Below are 18,566 nucleotides of genomic sequence, written 5' to 3' on the forward strand. Positions count from 1 at the left end.
ATATAGAGGAAGATTATCAGATGATGTTCGTTGCTGTATCGGATGCTGCGTGCCTAAATATCTCTAGTCTTATCGAGGTATTATGCGGATGGCGAGTAAATAAATACTTTCTTTCTTCCAAAATTCTGTCCTTCACAATTTTGTTTCTGCAATTCTCTTACAAATTAATCAAATCTAAGGACCTCTTGAATTTGACAGCCTCCGCCCGCGGAAGCGAAAATCAAAGGAATTCCTTATTTTATTGTATTTTGTGTACGACAAATTTCGTGCTTGAATGAAGCTCTTAGGATTATAATGAATGTTTACATTAGACGGTAATGTTGTCTGTAGAATTGGTGCAGAAATATCCAAAAATAAGACGTATATAATTGGCACAACAGCACGTGTAACCTAGAATGTATTAATATCGCCTTTTGGTCGTGTTTTGTACACGTGAGGTTGTTTTGGAATTACATTAACAGTGCGTGGCCGTGATAGTCTACTGCTGGACTCTGGATCTCCTTTAAAAAGAAGGCCATCATCTCCACGCTTGGCAGATGGCAGAAGAACGCAATTCAAAGGATCAGCTTTTCCAGAATACGCTGCTACACGTTCTCTGTCAAATATGTGGTCACTCAGTTGACTCCTATTGCGTGTTTATCATATCATCATCATGTACATGTTTTGATACCATTATTAATGTTACTTTTCTTTGTTCACAGGTGGTAGTGCCATCAACAAGCGAGATGGGTGACCGAGAACGGTACCGTGCTCCTCCTCAACCAGAGCCGCCACCACACAGAGTGCGAGCTGCTGACCTCTACCCTCGACTGCGAACACATTATGATGAACCAGGCCTAGATGCTGGGTTCACGCCCATATGTGGGGAGTTTGTACAGGTGAGCTACCAGGACTACATAAATTGTCAAGAATAACTCCTTCGTTATTTGTACATTGTACATGTTCATATTTTGCTCTTATCCGTAATATATATATAACGGCAGGAGGGGTTACCATCGGCGTCGAGACGACGATGAAGTACCTAGGACTCGTCCTCGACAGTCGATGGAACTTCGTGGAGCACTTCCGACGTTTGGCTCCTAAGTTGGAACGGACGGGGGCTGCACTTAAGCGGCTCCTGCCCAACCTCGGGGGCCAAATGCCTCCTGCCGGAGGTTGTACGCGGGGATCGTGCGGTCCATGGCCCTCTACGGCGCCCCTGTGTGGGCGCCGAACCTGATGCGGCGGCCAGCTCGGGCGCTGCTCACGTCCCAGAGGGTCATGGCCATCCGAGTGATCCGTGGATATCGCACGATCTCCGGGGAGGCGGCGAACCTCCTTGCCGGATTACCGCCGTGGGATTTGGAGGCGAAAGTGCTTGCGCGCGTCTTCTGTTTGCGCGCCGACGCGCGTCGCCGGGGCGAAACTCCGCTGCCGCGCCAGATTAGTGCGTGGCGGGACGAGCTCCGGCGCGATCTCATGGCGGAATGGCAGCAACGACTGTCGCAACCGAGGGCTGGGCTCGCTGTCATTGCAGCGATAAGTCCCCTCTTTGAGGAGTGGCTTGAGAGACGCCACGGCGTCCTCACCTACCGCCTGACGCAGGTGCTTACCGGACATGGAAGTTTCGGTAGGTTCCTGTTTCTGATTGGGCGGGAGGAAACGCCCGGGTGTCATCACTGCGAGGACCGTCCTGAGGACACAGTGGAACATACGGTGGCGCTGTGCCCTGCATGGGCTGAGCACCGCCGTGTCCTCAGGGATGTAGTCGGCGACGGCGACCTCTCGCGTCCGGCATTGGTACAAGCCATGGTGCGGAGCGAGGGGGACTGGGATGCCGTCTCCTCCTTCTGCGAAGCAGTCATGCTAGCTAAGGAGGAGGCGGGGCGCGTGAGAGAACGAACCTCCTCACGCCCCAGCCGTCGCGAGAGACACTCCGGGCGTCGGGGATCGCGCGACGATCTCCGGCCACCGTAAGTGCGGGCCTGCGGACGGCGAGCAAGGGTAGTTCGCCGCCCGACCAGAACCAGACCCGTGCGTGCGGCGCGTCGCGTTCCGCGCGCGCCTCAAAGAGCCATCAGACCACCACAGATGGGGCCCAGTAGGGCTGATGCCTAATCCGGAGCTGCGGACAACCTAGCGGGTTTACCGGGGCTCCGGCTCGAAAGGCAGGAGAAGGAACGGGGTGGTTTTTAGTCAGTAAGAGTCTGACACTCCCTCTCGCCTCGCCCAAGGCGAGAAAAGTCATTGGATGATTTTCCCCCCTAAAAAAAAAAAAAAAAAAAATCCGTAATATATATAGGAAGCCAAACCATATTCATAAATAAGGATAAATACTGCATAATATTTCTTTGAAGCCAATTCATTCTATAAAGATAGGGAAGGTAATTTTAACCCATGTTTTTCGTCAAAATGATTTGTTTACGGAAACTACTAATTAGGAAACTCAATTACTCAATTTAAAATTAAAGTAAATAATAATCGTAGTTTAATGGTATATTTAGTTAGGTTGACAAACAGCAGCATACACTCAACGGTATTGTTTCTCAACATAATTACACGGCTCTCGGAACCTCTTCAATAGACATGACGTCTTAATGATGCCTTGACTAATGTACTGCAAACAGGTCTGCCAACAACCGTATTTCCTAGTACGAAGTCCACGTTCATAATTAATTAGCAAAAGCGTAACAAACAGATAAAACACGCACATATTAAGTAACTAATACGGCTGGGGGCCTAAAAGGTCAGCAGGTCGAATGCATCGGGTTGAACGAACCGCAATGACGTTCCGATAGTGTTTAGCTCCGTTCTAGTTCTGCATTCCTGGTAGGTCGTTGACTGCACGTTATCAGCCCAAAGCGTGCACTTATGGCGGTGATATGAAATTGCAGCTTTGCGAAAATAGTATAGCGTTGCGTGTGCTTACTATTAAGTGGAGCATGACTAGGGGGAAATGTTATCAAAACAGCACGTGCTTCACGCGTGATATGCAAATATGACACATTTTGTAAAGGGGTTAAAATTATCTTTGCCAAAACTGTGTACTTCAACCAAAATATTAGTGCTAGTTATTCATGAATGAAGCTCTAATCTTATCTGTATTGTTGGCAGTGGGTGGGCCGAACAACGGACGGCGGAACTATCGCAATGTCCAACTACCGTCTGCACGTCCAACCTCGTCGGAGGAACGACCCTGGTGCGTCCATACCACTACGTCTGATCGACCTGCCGGAGATCCGAGACTTGTTGCACTTGATTGTGCTCTGCAAAAATGGAAGACAACTCAAGTAAGTATCCTTGTTTGTTATGATAGCCTAGTAGACACCAGTTTAGACGGGTGACTAATAAATAATAATTATGTATTTCATATAAGGTTTACATTCGATTACAGATCTAAAAAAGGGCTGTTTAACCATAACAAAATAAGTATAATTAGTAGTACTTAGTTGTGGGACGAACACAGTTTTCCCTATATATTATTTGTAGAATTAATACATGAAGTCAATCAATAATACTCAATAAAACTATACGATTCATTTAATTTACATGTACTACTATTTACATATAGTTACTTACCTTATAATACGCTGTTCGAGTACTGATTAGATTGTAGTTCTTAAAGTATTTTATAATTGTACTTGGGTACTTATCTAGTGTTTACATACAAAGTCATGATAGTCATGTAGGTAAATATGGCACAGTAAAACACGGCTCGTAAAACGTGCTCAGTACCATATTTTATGTTTGAAATTCACACTTTGTCTTGCCATGAAGTCATATGTCTGTTCTAAAGGACCAAAGTTCATAATAACATACCTAATGAGCAGCGAAATCAAATAACATAAACACAATCAATGTTGATTCAAGTTTCGATTATTGAGGCTACCGACTGATAATCACCACCTAGCGACTAAAGAAAGCGAACATGTAAAATTTCCTTCAATAATAAGATAAAGAGTGTTTAAACTTCTACTACTATCTAGTTGCTACCTAGCAGCTGCTTGTAAAGTGGTACACTTATAAATACAAGATTACGGTTACAGTCAAATGTTTTCGGGTATGCCCGACACGGTTTGGGTCTCGGGGTCAATCGCTGTTTTTATTTTCGTGACTCCTACATGAGTCAATGTTTTGCATACTAAACTAAACTTATTTGGTATTTTAACACAAACATTCTTCTTGTTTTAGATGCTCATTCAGCACAGGGGATCAATGCATAGAATGGTGGAGGCGGCTTACAACCGCGCTTGCCCCTATAGGATCCGTTCAGGAGACTTTCGCCGCGGCATACGCGGCGTGGGCCAAAGAACAACCGCCCACGTCAGTGCACAGAGCACTAATGAGGGCGTCACAGTCTCCACAAAGACATTGGTTTGGTCCTGAGGTAAGTTCCCAGTAACATCTGGTTCCCTGGTATAATTTTATTAAAGCGAAAACGTTCCGTTTAGTCGCTGTTTATATTTTGCTAACACCCTGAAAATTCTTCAATGCTTCTGTTTATAAATATAACTTGTATATTTTGGAGGAAAATTGACGCTAACAAAAACTGACGTCAACGAACGTAGCCGGCGTAGTAAAGAAAGAGATTTATTTCATTCGCATTTCGAATACCGTGAACTCTATAACACTTCTGACTACCTGGTACTTTGAACTTTGAAGCGAAGTTTCAAGTTCGAATGAAAGTTACGTACGGTTGGAAAAGAAAGAATAATTGACGTGAACTGACGTCATTGGTCGATTTACAACTCATTCTTGAATACTACGTGTAGCATTTTCCCCCTTCCTGTTGTTTTATTCTTTCCCTGCAATTAACCTGTTGAATCGCCCTCGGCCACAGGTGGAGCGGTTAGGCTTCACTGCTAAGAACGCGTGGCGGGTGACGGCAGCTAACGCAGAGTACAAGTTGTGCCTCTCGTACCCACCTCTCCTCGTAGTGCCAGCGTCCATCTGTGATGAAGACCTTGATTCAGTAGCTCGGTAAGTACCAGTACTTAGATACTGGGGTATGAGATGAATGAAAGATAGTCACGGAAACATCTCATTACAACATAATTTTCGCTCTTAAAAAGATGTATTAGAAGATTGTCTATATGTTTGTGTCAGATAAAACAGATAAACAGATTTCGATGCGGGTTTATTTATGAAGTAGTTAGGATTCTTAGCTACTTTACTGTTAAATCAATTTGGAAGCTGCTGCAGAATGAAGACACTAGATATTTTTTAGAAACTGCATCGCTAATTTTCTTTAAAAAATGCTGCTAGTACATTTGCCCCAAAGATCGATACCAAGACTTCATAATCCTAAGGAGATATACGACATGTTCTGGTTTATAGGTTTCGTGCAATGCGTCGGATACCGGCGGTGGTATGGCGGCACCGTGGCAATGGCGCCGTGATCGCGCGCTCGTCGCAACCAGAGGTCGGCTGGCTCGGCTGGCGGTCCAGCGAGGATGAACGGCTTCTTGCAGCCTTCGTCAACGCGTGCAACGCCGACCGGGGCATGCAGCCTCCTAATAATAATAATAAGGTATGCATAAAACTGAAGTATTACATATTATGAAAATCGTTGGAGGAGGACTATGTTCAGCATTGGATATGATATAATGAACACATGATATAATTCTTCTTTTAAACTTTGAATTTAAAAACTCACTTTTAGTTTCACCATTACCAAGGATGGGAGCCTATTACGCAGTTTACAGTCATGACCGGTTTTTGCAAAGACCATCCTTTTTTATAGAGAATTTCGGAAACCCAATATATTTTTACCTGACCCAGAAATTTTACCTGATACTCTTTGTTCGGTTTTAATCGTTTCTAACATTGAAATTCTAACTTCTTCGCTATTATTAATATTATTTAATAAACCTGTATAAATGTAGCTTGCCATTTATGTTCTTTCAATCTTATAGTAACAAATGCAAGGAAGTACGCGTCAATATGGTTTATTGCTTATTGTGAACGCCTTCATAATAAGTTACGATGCAGGAAACTTACTTACTCGTACTTAATGGACGTTATAAACGTTAGCTAGGATTCTAATTAACTTTAAATGAAGAAGGAGTTAATAGATTTTATATCCGGGATGAGAAAACACCATCATTTCAAGATCCTTAATTTACTAGGACTTCAGTACTCAACCCGAAGTTAAGACCTTCTTGAAAATCAAATGTTTTTGGACTCTCATAAATATAACATAATAAAGCACTATTTTAACTTAAAATTTGATTGTTCCAGCAACTAAAACTACTAATAGTGGACGCGCGTTCATACGCGTCCGCGGTTACGAATCGCGCGCGAGGCGGCGGGTGCGAATGCCAACAATACTACCCGGCCGCAGACATACAGTTCATGTGTCTACCCAACATACATCATGTGAGGAGGAGCTTCCAACAGATGAGGGCTTTGGCTGCTGAGCCGAGCGATCAGGCCAAGTAAGTATCTCGGAACTTCTTTTGTGTTATGGACTCCTAGTAATGTGTGATGCTGTTGGGTTAAAAATAGTGAATAAATAATCACTATTTTTAACCCAACTTTTAATAATCATGGAAATAACTCGTAACTATGCCTTTTTGACACAGTGGTTTTTGCACTTTCTATGTGTTATGGGTTCCTAGTAATTAGCGAGATTGATAGATAAATAAAATAACGAATGTTTGGTTGAAATTTCGTAAACACACATATACTTTAGATTCTGTACAAGCGCATTTACAAAAAGTTATAATATTTTTCATAAAATTTGTGGTTCTTATTCAAATCTGACTGAAGACCCCTTACTTCTCTACCTACAAATTGTTACTCAAACGACTTTTATATTCCTTTTATATCGTCAATCAATATCTGTTGCCCTGGTAACTCATGTGAGCTGTAGGCACAACGCCCACCTATTTAGTTATCTTCCACATTATTTACCTACTAATGAATGGGTGTTGGGTGGCTGGGTGACCGACACGTCACTTTATCAATTACGCCTACAGTCCTTCATATGTAGACTCATCTTGTTAGTGTTTGCATTGAAGGTCTAGGTCTTACACTATAGGATGAGATTTCTAGAACAATGTCATGTTTATGTATCGTGTGTGTAGTTATTTAGAATAGCCAGATAACTATATAATCGTTGGAAAAACACACAAAAAATGTGCATTATTGGCACTGCGGTATTCGTCGGGATAATTTGTTTCAAGTACTTATTTGCACTAGCCAAAAATTATAATAAAAATGTTTAACAATTTGTGTCTGGAAGTCTGTAACGGTTTGATTATAGTTATATAGCTAATGTGGTTGTGAACATGCACAATTTATTGCATAGTTAGCTAGCTTGTTAGGTACGGTCAAGGACATCCTGACAGACGACAGTGCATTCACGACATAACTAGATAATAGATAGGTAATCGATTGCAGGATGTGGGCGGCGCGGTTAAGCCGAGACCAATGCAGTTACGACCTAGGTTAATAGACAGTGTACTTCCTCAATCGGATGCACTAAATAGGCAATGTTTACGTTACAAGAACCTAGGTAATATTACAGCGGAGTTTTTGTGTCACTTGGCACACTGCCCGAGTAGACTCATTGTTTTGTTACTCGCTATAATATCTCTTCCGGAAACATTGCGCCGTCAAACGTGATTTGCGCGCCGTAGAAATTCACGAATTATTTTTGCACGGAATTTTGTATGTAAAAATAAAATTATTCTGGCTAGCTCATTGAGGCGTGTCGGGTGGTTCACCAAAAGTTTCTGTTGTGGTTTTTATCAATCAACCCAATTAAATAAATATTTATTGAATTATGTTTTGTTGTTTCTTAAATTTGAAAGCATTGAAAATTATAATCAATCATCACGAAATGTATTTTAGTCACGCAAAAGTATCTCCATATTAACAACTATGTATGAGACTTTGTTGACTCCCTATTAAGGAACTTAATTAACACCTTATAATTCCTGTTGTCCTAGTTGGCACAGCAATTTGGAGCGAACACTATGGCTGCAGTACGTGTCAGGCGTAGTGCGCGCATCCACCGTTGTCGCGCGAGCCGTGGCCGGAGGCAGGCCAGTTCTGGTGCATTGCTCCGACGGTTGGGACCGCACGCCCCAGATCGTGGCTGCCGCCCAACTCATACTGGACCCGTATTACAGAACTTTAGAGGTACGTATTATTCTATAAACGGTCCAAAATCTCAATCCAAAATCTTACGATCAATTTGTAACTTAGTTATATGGAGTTTCGGTCAAAAACTTTGATGGTTTTGGATTAAGATCTATTGTTATTTTCGTTTGTTATCATTATCATGATCATCATTGATCATCATGGTGTTTCCCATCATAGCTTTCAGCATCGCCTTAATGTTCTGCGCTCTTCATATAAATACCAGGACTACATAGATTGGTGGAAGTTGACATTTGCTTAACGTTATCGTCGCTTTTTTGCTTTTTGAGCAAAGTAGCTAAATATCATTATCATGTTTGTTTTAGTTAATAAGTTAAACTATTTTAAAGTAAATATGATCAATTTAAATAAAGTTCGTAACTGAATAAAATCAAAGAACCAATATAATTATCGAATCAACTTTTCCACCAGGATCGCAGAACAATAGAGGAGATTATCCGAGCGCAATTGTCGCGTAACGCGTAGTATAACTGACTCATTCATTCATCAGGGCTTTCGTATACTGATCGAGCGTGAATGGCTGGACTTCGGTCACAAGTTCGCGGATCGGTGTGGTCATCAGTTCGGCCCCGAAGACCCCAACGAACGGTCTCCCATCTTCCTGCAGTGGTTAGACGTCGTACATCAGATGATGCTGCAATTCCCTTGCAGCTTTGAATTCAACGAAGCATATTTGGTAAGTTACTCTTTCATACTTATGAAGTCTTGGTACATGATTTTACTAGTCAAAGTTACAGTATTGTTTACAATTTTATTCACAAAATTATCAATTATTGCACTATCTAGGTATTTAGGTACTTTTATTTTAAAGTTAACATACTACATAATAGGCTATGTTATGTTGTCATGTTATATTCATACCAATGTTTTATAAATTCTGCCTAAAAACAGTTATAATGTCAAGTTTGTTTTTACTCCTCCAAAAATGAATAAAAACAATCTCCAAATATGTTAACTTAGTATTTTAAAAGTGTAATTTTCTATTTATAATACACTCAATCCTGTATTTATAAATTGATTTTGAATACAATAACAAGTTTACCGAATAAGAACATACATAAATGTATTTAGAGTATAATTATGTATATCGAATAAATAAGTAATAGGCTTGCTTCCTCTAAAAATGAAATAAACATGATGTCTAGAAAAAAGAAAATATTTTCACCAAAATAGTTTGATAGTAGGAGGTATAATAAGCCTTATTAGAATAAGAAATTTTGTATACTGGCTACAAGTAATAAATTCAATTCTTGCAAGGTTTAATTCTTTCGAGTGATCCACAACCACAAGCTATTGTTATGTTACACTAATATCTTATGCCCAATTCACACTACACTCGTATTTTAGTTGAGTAGTCTCAGTAACTCTCTCTTGCTTCTATCACAAAATCGAAGGGAGAGAGAGCAACTGACGTAGTTGGATCAAGGCAATAAAGTTGGACCACTATTAGAACTCAATGTTTGTATTCTTCTATTAAAAAGTATGTGTATGTTATATCACCGTGTATATTCTTCTATCTAAAAATAATGTATGTATATGTGATATTGTCGACAGATAAAGCTAGGTACCCACGTACACTCGTGTATGTTCGGTACGTTCCTGTGCAACACGGGCCTGGAGCGCATCGAGTGTCGCGCGCAGGACCTCACGCCGCACGTGTGGCACCTACTGCGCGCGCCCGCCTACAGGAACCATCTCTACTCGCCGCATCAACTTGACCAGGTAACTACATTGTTGATAGTTCACCAGCTGATGAACTGACTGACTAGCTTGAACAAAGTTTTAAATTAAAACTGAAACTTAACAGTAGTGAAATAATTAAAAATATAAGTCACTTGCAATATTAGAGTAAAGCTCTTCTATACCCTGTACGCTATAACAAGGTGCGGCTGACAGATGCCAGTAAGACGTTGACGTCTCTCTTTAGGGATGGACATTAGAAAAATCTTTTTTTATCGCTATCGATACTCGCAGCATACATTTAATTCTCTTGAATTTTTTTATTAAATGTGTGTGTTATTTAGTTGTGCAGTCTAACTACGTGTATATACTTGTCAAAATAAATATTTTATGACCGAGCCCTGAGGTGTTTCAGAGTTACAGTTTTACAGAACCGTGAAGAAAACAAGGATATATTAGTTTGTATATGTTAGATTAAGTACCACCACGCATTATCAATGGCGCCGGAAATGTCTAGAAAAATGCCTATTACATATTTCTGCTCAGATAATGTCACTGTGGTTTGGGCAGAGAGAGCCGCGTCTACAGTGGATTTACCCACATAATTAAAGGTTTTTTAAGAATGATAATTGAACGACGCACGATTTTCGTTTTTTATTCTAAAAAAACATCGACTACCTATCCATCGTAGCCGTACATCCCATCACTAAACACGACTATGGCTTTACGTTATACGCATAACACTTTACTTTATTTTTCATTTCATTAGTTTTTAATTGAATACTAGAACATTCCGGTTGGTTTTAATTTAATTAACTACGCATCCGAATGATTTAACATAATACGAATGAGATACAGCTAAAATATTAAGGCATAATTTTTAAATCGCAGCAACTTTCAAGAGTGATACGAAACGTTACTGAATCTGTCAGCCGCACCTTGTTAGAGCGCATTAGGTATAGTAGTTATAACAGTATATAGTCTAGTTTACATCTCAGTCTACGAGGCGAAGACGATATTATCTCTGGATATCCCAGTAATAAATTGAACTTAGAATTCATAGACTCAAAGACAAAATTATTTATTTCAAATAGACCAGGAAGGCACTTTTGAACGTCAAAGCAAATACATATAATAATATTAATAACGTCTGTCTGTCGGTCTTTGAAGCTATTGCTTATTAAAAAAAAACGAGCAAGAAACACCAATGGAATGCCGAAAGATACATTTTGTATGACTGGAAACCTCATTTGGTTTATTTAATTAATTTAAAAAATATGAAGCCTAACACAATACTTTCTCCCTTGCAGCAGGCGATATGGCCGGAGTACTCGGTGCGCACGATGTGCGTGTGGAGCGGCATGTTCTGCGAGAGCCCGCGGGACGAGCCGCGCGCCGAGCACAGGCCCGACCTGCCGCCGCAACCACTGCCCATCACACCGCCACATAACGGTACGAGCAAATTGATAAATAATAAATACATTATTTAAAAAAGATATCCTTTTTGTTTATACTTGCGCAAAACTTAACTTAGTTACGCAAAAACTGCATACTACATAGTGAATAGTTACACAATGGTAAAAGAAAGCAGGAAACGTACAATAAAAAATTATAAAATGAAGTTTTTTTAATATATGCGCAAATGTTTTAATTTGAGTAACTGATTAATCCCACCATTCAATTAATTCATTCGTACATGCGCAAATGTTGCGCTAATTCTGCGCAAAACCTTTGAGTAAGAATGTCCTATCTTTAAATTAATTCTTGAAATCTTCCATTTCTATGTAAGATATTTTACGTAAACAAGTCAGTATTGTAACTGTAATTGTAATAGACATTTTGATGTATTATGTAATTTTTATTCTAATATTGTCCTGAAATAATATTGGTAAATGTATTTTTATTTTATTCTAGGCTTGATGACTAAGACGAGATCATGTGACAACTTACTGAATGAGGCCGAGAAGCGGACTACTCAGCGAAGGTCAAGTGATCCCAGCTTAGCACCTGATGTTATGTAAGTAGACATTGTCTATTTCAATCGTAAATATGGAATCTAATTTGCAAAGTGCCGCCGTCGACTCTCACACTGAACAATTTCGATTCACAATTTGTTGTTCTCGGTCTAAGTGTGATGTATATTATTATTATGTGAAGTTTTGTATTTGTATACACGGGTGTGTACGATACAGGAGAAAAACATAGTGTGGGGCAATGTTTATAAAACTTGTTGATTTAGTTATATTCATATTATTTTCTTATTTAAACCATTCGTATATAAGACAACAATATAAAATACATTGTGTCTCGCGTGGATCTGCGTTCCGGCTCACGATGGGTTAATACTAATAATATTCCTACATAATTTGCAGGAAACTATCGATGGTGGTGGGCGGGGAGTGCGAGAAGCGCGAGTGTCGCGCGGCGCTCACTGACAGCTGCGTCGACGAACTGCCGCTACTGCCCGTCTGTAACGACACCGGACCTGATACGGTCAGTACACTGTATTATTACAATTTACGTATATTATTACCTTAAATTTTTTGACTTGGTTCATACAAAAATATATAAAATCATTAAGTAATCAGTATACACCGTAAACAGAATGAATCTAAGCTACCGGTCGTCAGGACTAAGGCTCCAGAAAGTACAGAGAACTTTCTGGACAATACGCGGCGTGTCTAGTAATAGTGCTTTCTGCATCTGGCCCTTAACACAACCGTCTAACTTACTCAGGTGTTGGTCGAGGTTTCGAACTTCGATCAAGAATAACAACGTTTCTACATTTGATTCAATATTTATCATAGTTATTTCGTCAGCCACTAAATGTCCACTGCTGAACTCAAGCCTCCTTTTGTAACTTACAGATCGACTAGTTGGGCCCTACCTGCATCCAATACATTATGAAGTGAAGAAAAGTCGATTAAAAATTACAACTACACAATCTAATTGTGGAAAAAACATATATTATGAACAGTGTCCAATCGCTATCGATAGAATTAGTTCGAGCGTTTTTATTATAGCCTTCAATTAGAGAATGCATTTGAGTATTTTTTTATTACAATTTTTAATCGATTTGATTCACCAATCATTATATGTATGTGTTGAATTATTTTGATGCATTCAATACTTGATTCTATGTACAACCTATGTAGTACCGTAAAACGGGGTGAATAGAATTCGAGGAGTGAATAGATACAGGAATGGGGTGAATAGATACAGGAATGGGATGAATAGATGTTAGAACATTTTCTCAACATCTATTCACCTCTCTTCTGTATCCATTCCCCCCTCGAATTCTATTCACCCCGTTTTACCGTTAGTGTTTTACCATCTTAACCAACTCGTATTTATTCTCATTCCAGGTGGACGGTCTTCACCCAGACCATTTTGAGAACAGCACAAGTCTTCCTCGCGACATCGCAAGTGGCTCGTCCTCTTTGGAACGAGAGCTGGACGGTGCCGCAGAGCTTACTGACAAGATAATACCTGACCAGGTCATAGACCATACAGAAGATTTGACCACGTCTGATAATAGCCAAGTTAATGGTACAGCCGGTAGTGTCTCTGACGCCGCCGCTAGTGCAGCCTCGCCTGACGTCGATACGCCTGAAGAACCGCCCGTGTTCGTCGTTGATACTTACAGTGACGTCATTGGGATGGCCGAGGTGAGTGCTCCTTGTGATTATGGTAGCCTGGTACTTCATGTTAGCAAGGATGTAGGATTTTATCAACAAATGGAGATCGCAGTTATAAAAGTTTAAAGGTCTATTATGCCAAAGCAAATATATACAAGCGCTGCTCGTTCAGTCTCTAATAAACCAGGAAGGCAATTTTGAACGTCAAAGCAAATATAATAATGTTGAAAATGTCATTTCTCTATTTTTATTTTTGTTCTAATAACGTTTAACATTATAATAAAATCTAATTTCTCTATATTTCTCTTTATAGGCTGCAAGGGAATCAGCTCGTACGAGAAACATAAGCATAACCTGGCGATCCGTATCGGAGTCGAGCAACCAATCTTCCACCGGCTTCGAGATCAACGAGGGTCGGGCAGAACCACCGGCTTCCAGGAACACTTCCCACGACTCTTCACCGATGGATAACCATACTACTGAGGACAGGACCAACCACAACGTGGTCACAGAAGAACATACGAGAGAAAATGGCGTAACTAACGGAACTGTGAACGGAATCGACGATGTCGGAACGAAGTTTCTAGAAGTTGATCTAAATGGTAAGCTTTTTAACTTTTTTATGGTATAACACTAGAGGGCTGGAGTTACATGTCTGTTGACTTTTCTTTAGGGATAATGAATAAATATAGGATTGGACCTTTGCTAACATTCCTCGATGTAAGTTTTCTGTAAGGCCATGATGTCGAGTCGGTCCAATCATGACGAAGGTTTCAACCTTTCGTCCTTATTATTAGTTTAGTTCCTTCAAGTTCTGATAGCCTAGTTAAGATACAAGAGACATTTTCGAAATAACAATAAATAAACGCTATTTTTTGGTTTCCAGGAGGAGCGACATCAAGCAGCATTAGTTCAGAGAGTGAGGGCGAGGCACACACACAGCCACGGCGGACCGCACACACACACACACGCACCCGTGTTGCCAGCCAACTCACTCTATGTCCTACTTCGCCGCGACGCATTGCTTGTTGCCACTGCTCCAGACGAGCTAGCAATACCAGTGAGTTGATACCTCTTTGTACTTTATGTTATCCTGGTACCACGGCGAGGTTGAAACAATTTTCAGTTTTATTCAGGAACCTTATTTCTTACGTTTTTGTAAATTTGGTTTACCTTTGGGCATCAAGTTTAGTTTTTAAATTAAACTTTTGTAATAAATACCTATAATTTCGAATAAGTTTCCTAGTCTGAAACTTTCAAAGAGTAGGACCTCCTGTGCCCTGTAAATTTACATTGTGTAAAACATAATCGTGTTTGGTTACAGGTGGGATCGAGACATCAGGCGAGTCAGGAGGCAGCTCAGAGGTTTGTTGGTGTGGCGTATGCGGCGGAGCGCTTGGCGGAGCCCGAGTACGTTGTGTATGCGGAGCCCCGGCCCCCGCCGCCGCTACACCGGCCACCCAACGAGCAGACCCAGTAGACGGTCTACCACCAGCACTCGACCCACTGCAGGCCCGACTACATCAGATCATACTCTATCAAAAGGTAAGAACTCTCACTCACTTATGCTAACCTAGTACTTTTGTGAAGTAAACTGCAGCTTTCAAGCGCATTATGTTTGTTTATGTAAGATGCATTCAAGCTACATAGATATACCCCTACCTACCTATACATTACATGAACGAGTGACCAATACCATACTGGTTGTTTGATTACAGAAAGTAGTGGAGGAACTAAGCGGCCAATTACGTGAAGCGCGCGAAGCGTTGCGCCTATCATCTCCACCTGCACCCGCCCCGCCCCCAGTACCACACGCCGCCACGCCCACGCAAGTACGCAATACCACTCACATACACCTTTCACTTCTTATGCCATCCTAGTACTTCTCATAAAGAAGCGGGTCATTTGAGCTTACGACATTAATCTTACTTTTTTGACAAGTTGATGAGATATTTTTAATACTTTATTTTTCTTTATTTATAAATGCTTTAACAACTTGACACACTTTAATAATATTTAAATCGGTCACGATCTTGACGTTCCCAACATTTCGACTTTGATTACACCTCGTCTAACATAATATTCTCCTGGTACAGAAAACGAGCAGTGGCAGTGGGTCCGTGCGCGGCAGTGGCAGTAGCAGTGGCAGCGCGTCCGAGGTAGAGGTGGGCGAGGAGGCGCGCGGCGTGGTCTGGCTGCCCGACAGCGCCGCGCCGCGCTGCCAGTACTGTAGGAACCACTTCTGGCTCGCCCGGCGCAGGCACCACTGCAGGTAACGTACTAGGACCACAGAGCTGTATGAGAGTTCAATGTGTGTGATGGAGTAGGACTAATAATGTTGTTTGGTTGCAGACGATGCGGCGGTATCTTCTGCGGGTCGTGTTCGGAGATGTCGTCGTGGGGCGACTGCGGCAGCATGCGGGTGTGCAGGCGCTGCCGCGCGCTGCGGTGACTGGGCGCCCGGAGCCCCGCCCGGTGACTGCGCGCCTGGTCCAGCCTGGTCCTGGCCCGGCGCCCGCCGCCCGTCTCCCGCCTCTGCCGCCCGTCTGCATACATTAGCGTTCCTATAACAATACAGAAGCAATACAAAACTATAGTTACGACTAAACAGTTTTACGTTAAATAACTAGTCAAGCCGCTTCGATAACTAGCTTGTGAAACGTTTTCAAAACGCTATTTATCTACGAATTATGTATGAGAATTATAATTGATTGTCATCTTTATTTTCATTAATATCACCATGACATTATTGTTTCATTATTTTTGTCCAAATGTTAAATGTGCTAACGACATTGACCGACCGTATCCGAACAGTGGATGTGACGTGTGTTGTGACACGTAGTGTGTTGTGACACGAAGTGCTAGTGTTGGACGATCTAGTCTCTCGTGGTTTGTGGGTTGGCGTTGGATGGCAGGTCGCGGTAATGTAGTTAGGAAATGGTATAGTGAATTGTTACGCGAAGGCTGACTTTCTACGATTAATATTTAAACTTTTTTCTACGACTGTTTTTTTCGGTCTGTATAAATAAATTCACTAAATGTATTTTTTCTTTTCGATTTAATTTTTTCGTTATGTTTTGTTAGTCGAGAGAGCGATGGTTGTACCCTGGCCCACTGGTGTGAATACAGTCACGTAACACTTTGTATAAACTTGTTTTTTTTTTCTTTTTATTTTGTATTATAGTGTTTCGTTTGTTCTATTATTATTTTTGTACAGTAAGGTACTTTGTTTCACACTTGGTCAGACACTGCGACGTCCCCGGGCCACTGACTAGTTCGCTAGCCCCGCGTGACTCGGGGTTCAATAGCCTTAAATAAGACTTAATTTGTATATTCGACATTTTCCATTAATTTCAAATGTATAAGATACATTTCTTTGTACTAATTAATATTCGACTGAATTCGCTTATGGATAAGAATAGATGTCTATATTGGACATATTGATTTATGAAATCCATACTAAGCTTTATGATTACGTTGATACATTTATATTGTGTACTAAATTTTCACATCTTAATTTCGTAGAGTAGAGCGTCAGAGTTCTGTATTTTATTTGTGATATTGTGATGATAATTTTGTATAATGATTAAGAGTTTAATAACATGTTGTTAGAGGTTAAATTTTACAGGTGATTACTTGAACCCTCGCGGTGCGTTGATTTTGCTGTTTGTTGCAACGTTAGACGTGTACGCTAGGGACCACTCCCGCGTCTCTTGTCACGGGTCTCGCGCGCCCACCGCCACGGCGACGAGCGGACAGATAGAACAGATAATATAACCAAACAGCCTCACATATTCAAAGACAAACTATAAACTTCTCTTCTATACCATAGCTGTTATTTTTCATAAACATTTTTATACAAACTGTACTGCATCCGCTCCGTCGCCGATGGTCGCGCGACAGCAAATCTGCTTCGTATATAAATAAATGATTTTGTAATTTATTCGTAAACTGAGGGGATTGTTGTTAACTGCATATATTTTATATTGTAAAGGAAAAGCTCGGAGTAACGTGTAAGTATTGTCGAAGTGCAAAACTTGTTTGTGACCAATGAATATTGACACGATGTGAAATAAAGCATATTTAGTTTTATGAAATATTTCTTTCATTTATCCTGTACCTACTACCTTTATCTTAATTGTCAACTAAGGACTAGTTTTCACAGTATATCTAATGAAATTCGCAAAACCAAAACTGCAGCCATCAAACTGCATCACAGTTTGTCTTAGGCTTAGCGCAAACCGAACTGGAAAAGCAAGCATCGTTGAAAATGGTCTGAGTCCCGTCGGGTGCGCATTCTCAATTTGATGCCAAAGTCCGACGTTGGCAGTAAACAGTTTTCTCGCAGCGGCAATACTGACTAACAGCGGCGACAGCGCACAGCTACTCAGCGTGTATGCATAAAGCCCCGTATTCATGGTAAACATTTGTTTAGCAACAGTTGCTAAACATTGTTGGTGAGCGGCGAGAATGTTGCTAGCAACTATGTTTAAGCTTGTCAACATGATGTTGTCAACTATAGAGTTGACGGCATTATGTTGACAGCAACTCCGCAACACGTTGATTCAACTTTGTTGCTAAACAAATGTTTACCATGAATACGGGGTTTAACGCATACTCGAACATGCATCCTGTTCGAGCTTGATCGTACGTCGAATTTAGACGTGAATTCAATTACGCAATTTATGTTAATAGTCATAAGATTCATTTTACGGTAGGCTAAAAAAATGCTTTGCTGTGCTCTGGTCTTGGTGCGCGCTGACCCTTAATCAGATATGAAACGGACCTTTAATATTGAAGTCCGATAAATTCATGCGCGTTTTGGACGCGGGGTGCGCTTAACGCTTGCTACGACATTATCGCAAGTTCCCTTCAGCTACCAAATCCACAGTAGACATATTTACAGGCTGGTAACTTTATTTACTGTAACTTTGTTAACTCAAACTGTCATTGTATTACAGGTAAATAAACGTTTAAAATAAAAATCAGCCATTAATTTGGAAATTCATTTATTCTTAGCATTCGTTAACATCCATTTCTGTAGTGCTTACAACTAATCAACATTTATACATAAATGCAAGTATTTGGCTACAACTGATA

General features: G+C 40.8%; 1 protein-coding gene across 4 annotated transcripts in view; it reads left to right on the forward strand.

Annotated features, from left to right (window-relative positions):
• LOC118274483 (myotubularin-related protein 4) overlaps window positions 1-17,563 on the forward strand; it is a 67,934-nt gene extending 50,371 nt beyond the window's left edge. For 3 of the 4 annotated variants that reach the window (XM_050697034.1, XM_035591980.2, XM_035591981.2), the window contains 19 exons: window positions 702-878; window positions 3,094-3,269; window positions 4,171-4,366; window positions 4,820-4,959; window positions 5,317-5,509; window positions 6,220-6,416; window positions 7,935-8,127; window positions 8,639-8,824; window positions 9,703-9,870; window positions 11,139-11,280; window positions 11,743-11,845; window positions 12,201-12,321; window positions 13,194-13,496; window positions 13,780-14,068; window positions 14,353-14,526; window positions 14,791-15,011; window positions 15,185-15,298; window positions 15,563-15,738; window positions 15,819-17,563. In XM_050697034.1, coding sequence (XP_050552991.1) covers window positions 726-878; window positions 3,094-3,269; window positions 4,171-4,366; window positions 4,820-4,959; window positions 5,317-5,509; window positions 6,220-6,416; window positions 7,935-8,127; window positions 8,639-8,824; window positions 9,703-9,870; window positions 11,139-11,280; window positions 11,743-11,845; window positions 12,201-12,321; window positions 13,194-13,496; window positions 13,780-14,068; window positions 14,353-14,526; window positions 14,791-15,011; window positions 15,185-15,298; window positions 15,563-15,738; window positions 15,819-15,918 — 3,345 coding nt within the window. In that variant the 5' untranslated portion in view covers window positions 702-725 and the 3' untranslated portion in view covers window positions 15,919-17,563. Of the gene's footprint in view, window positions 1-5; window positions 78-701; window positions 879-3,093; window positions 3,270-4,170; window positions 4,367-4,819; window positions 4,960-5,316; window positions 5,510-6,219; window positions 6,417-7,934; window positions 8,128-8,638; window positions 8,825-9,702; window positions 9,871-11,138; window positions 11,281-11,742; window positions 11,846-12,200; window positions 12,322-13,193; window positions 13,497-13,779; window positions 14,069-14,352; window positions 14,527-14,790; window positions 15,012-15,184; window positions 15,299-15,562; window positions 15,739-15,818 lie in introns of those variants that run through there. The other variant, XM_035591982.2, reaches the window with a different exon arrangement.
• The last annotated feature ends 1,003 nt before the right edge of the window (window positions 17,564-18,566 follow it).

The sequence above is a fragment of the Spodoptera frugiperda genome, chromosome 11 (genome assembly GCF_023101765.2).
Source record: "Spodoptera frugiperda isolate SF20-4 chromosome 11, AGI-APGP_CSIRO_Sfru_2.0, whole genome shotgun sequence".
NCBI lineage: Eukaryota > Metazoa > Arthropoda > Insecta > Lepidoptera > Noctuidae > Spodoptera > Spodoptera frugiperda.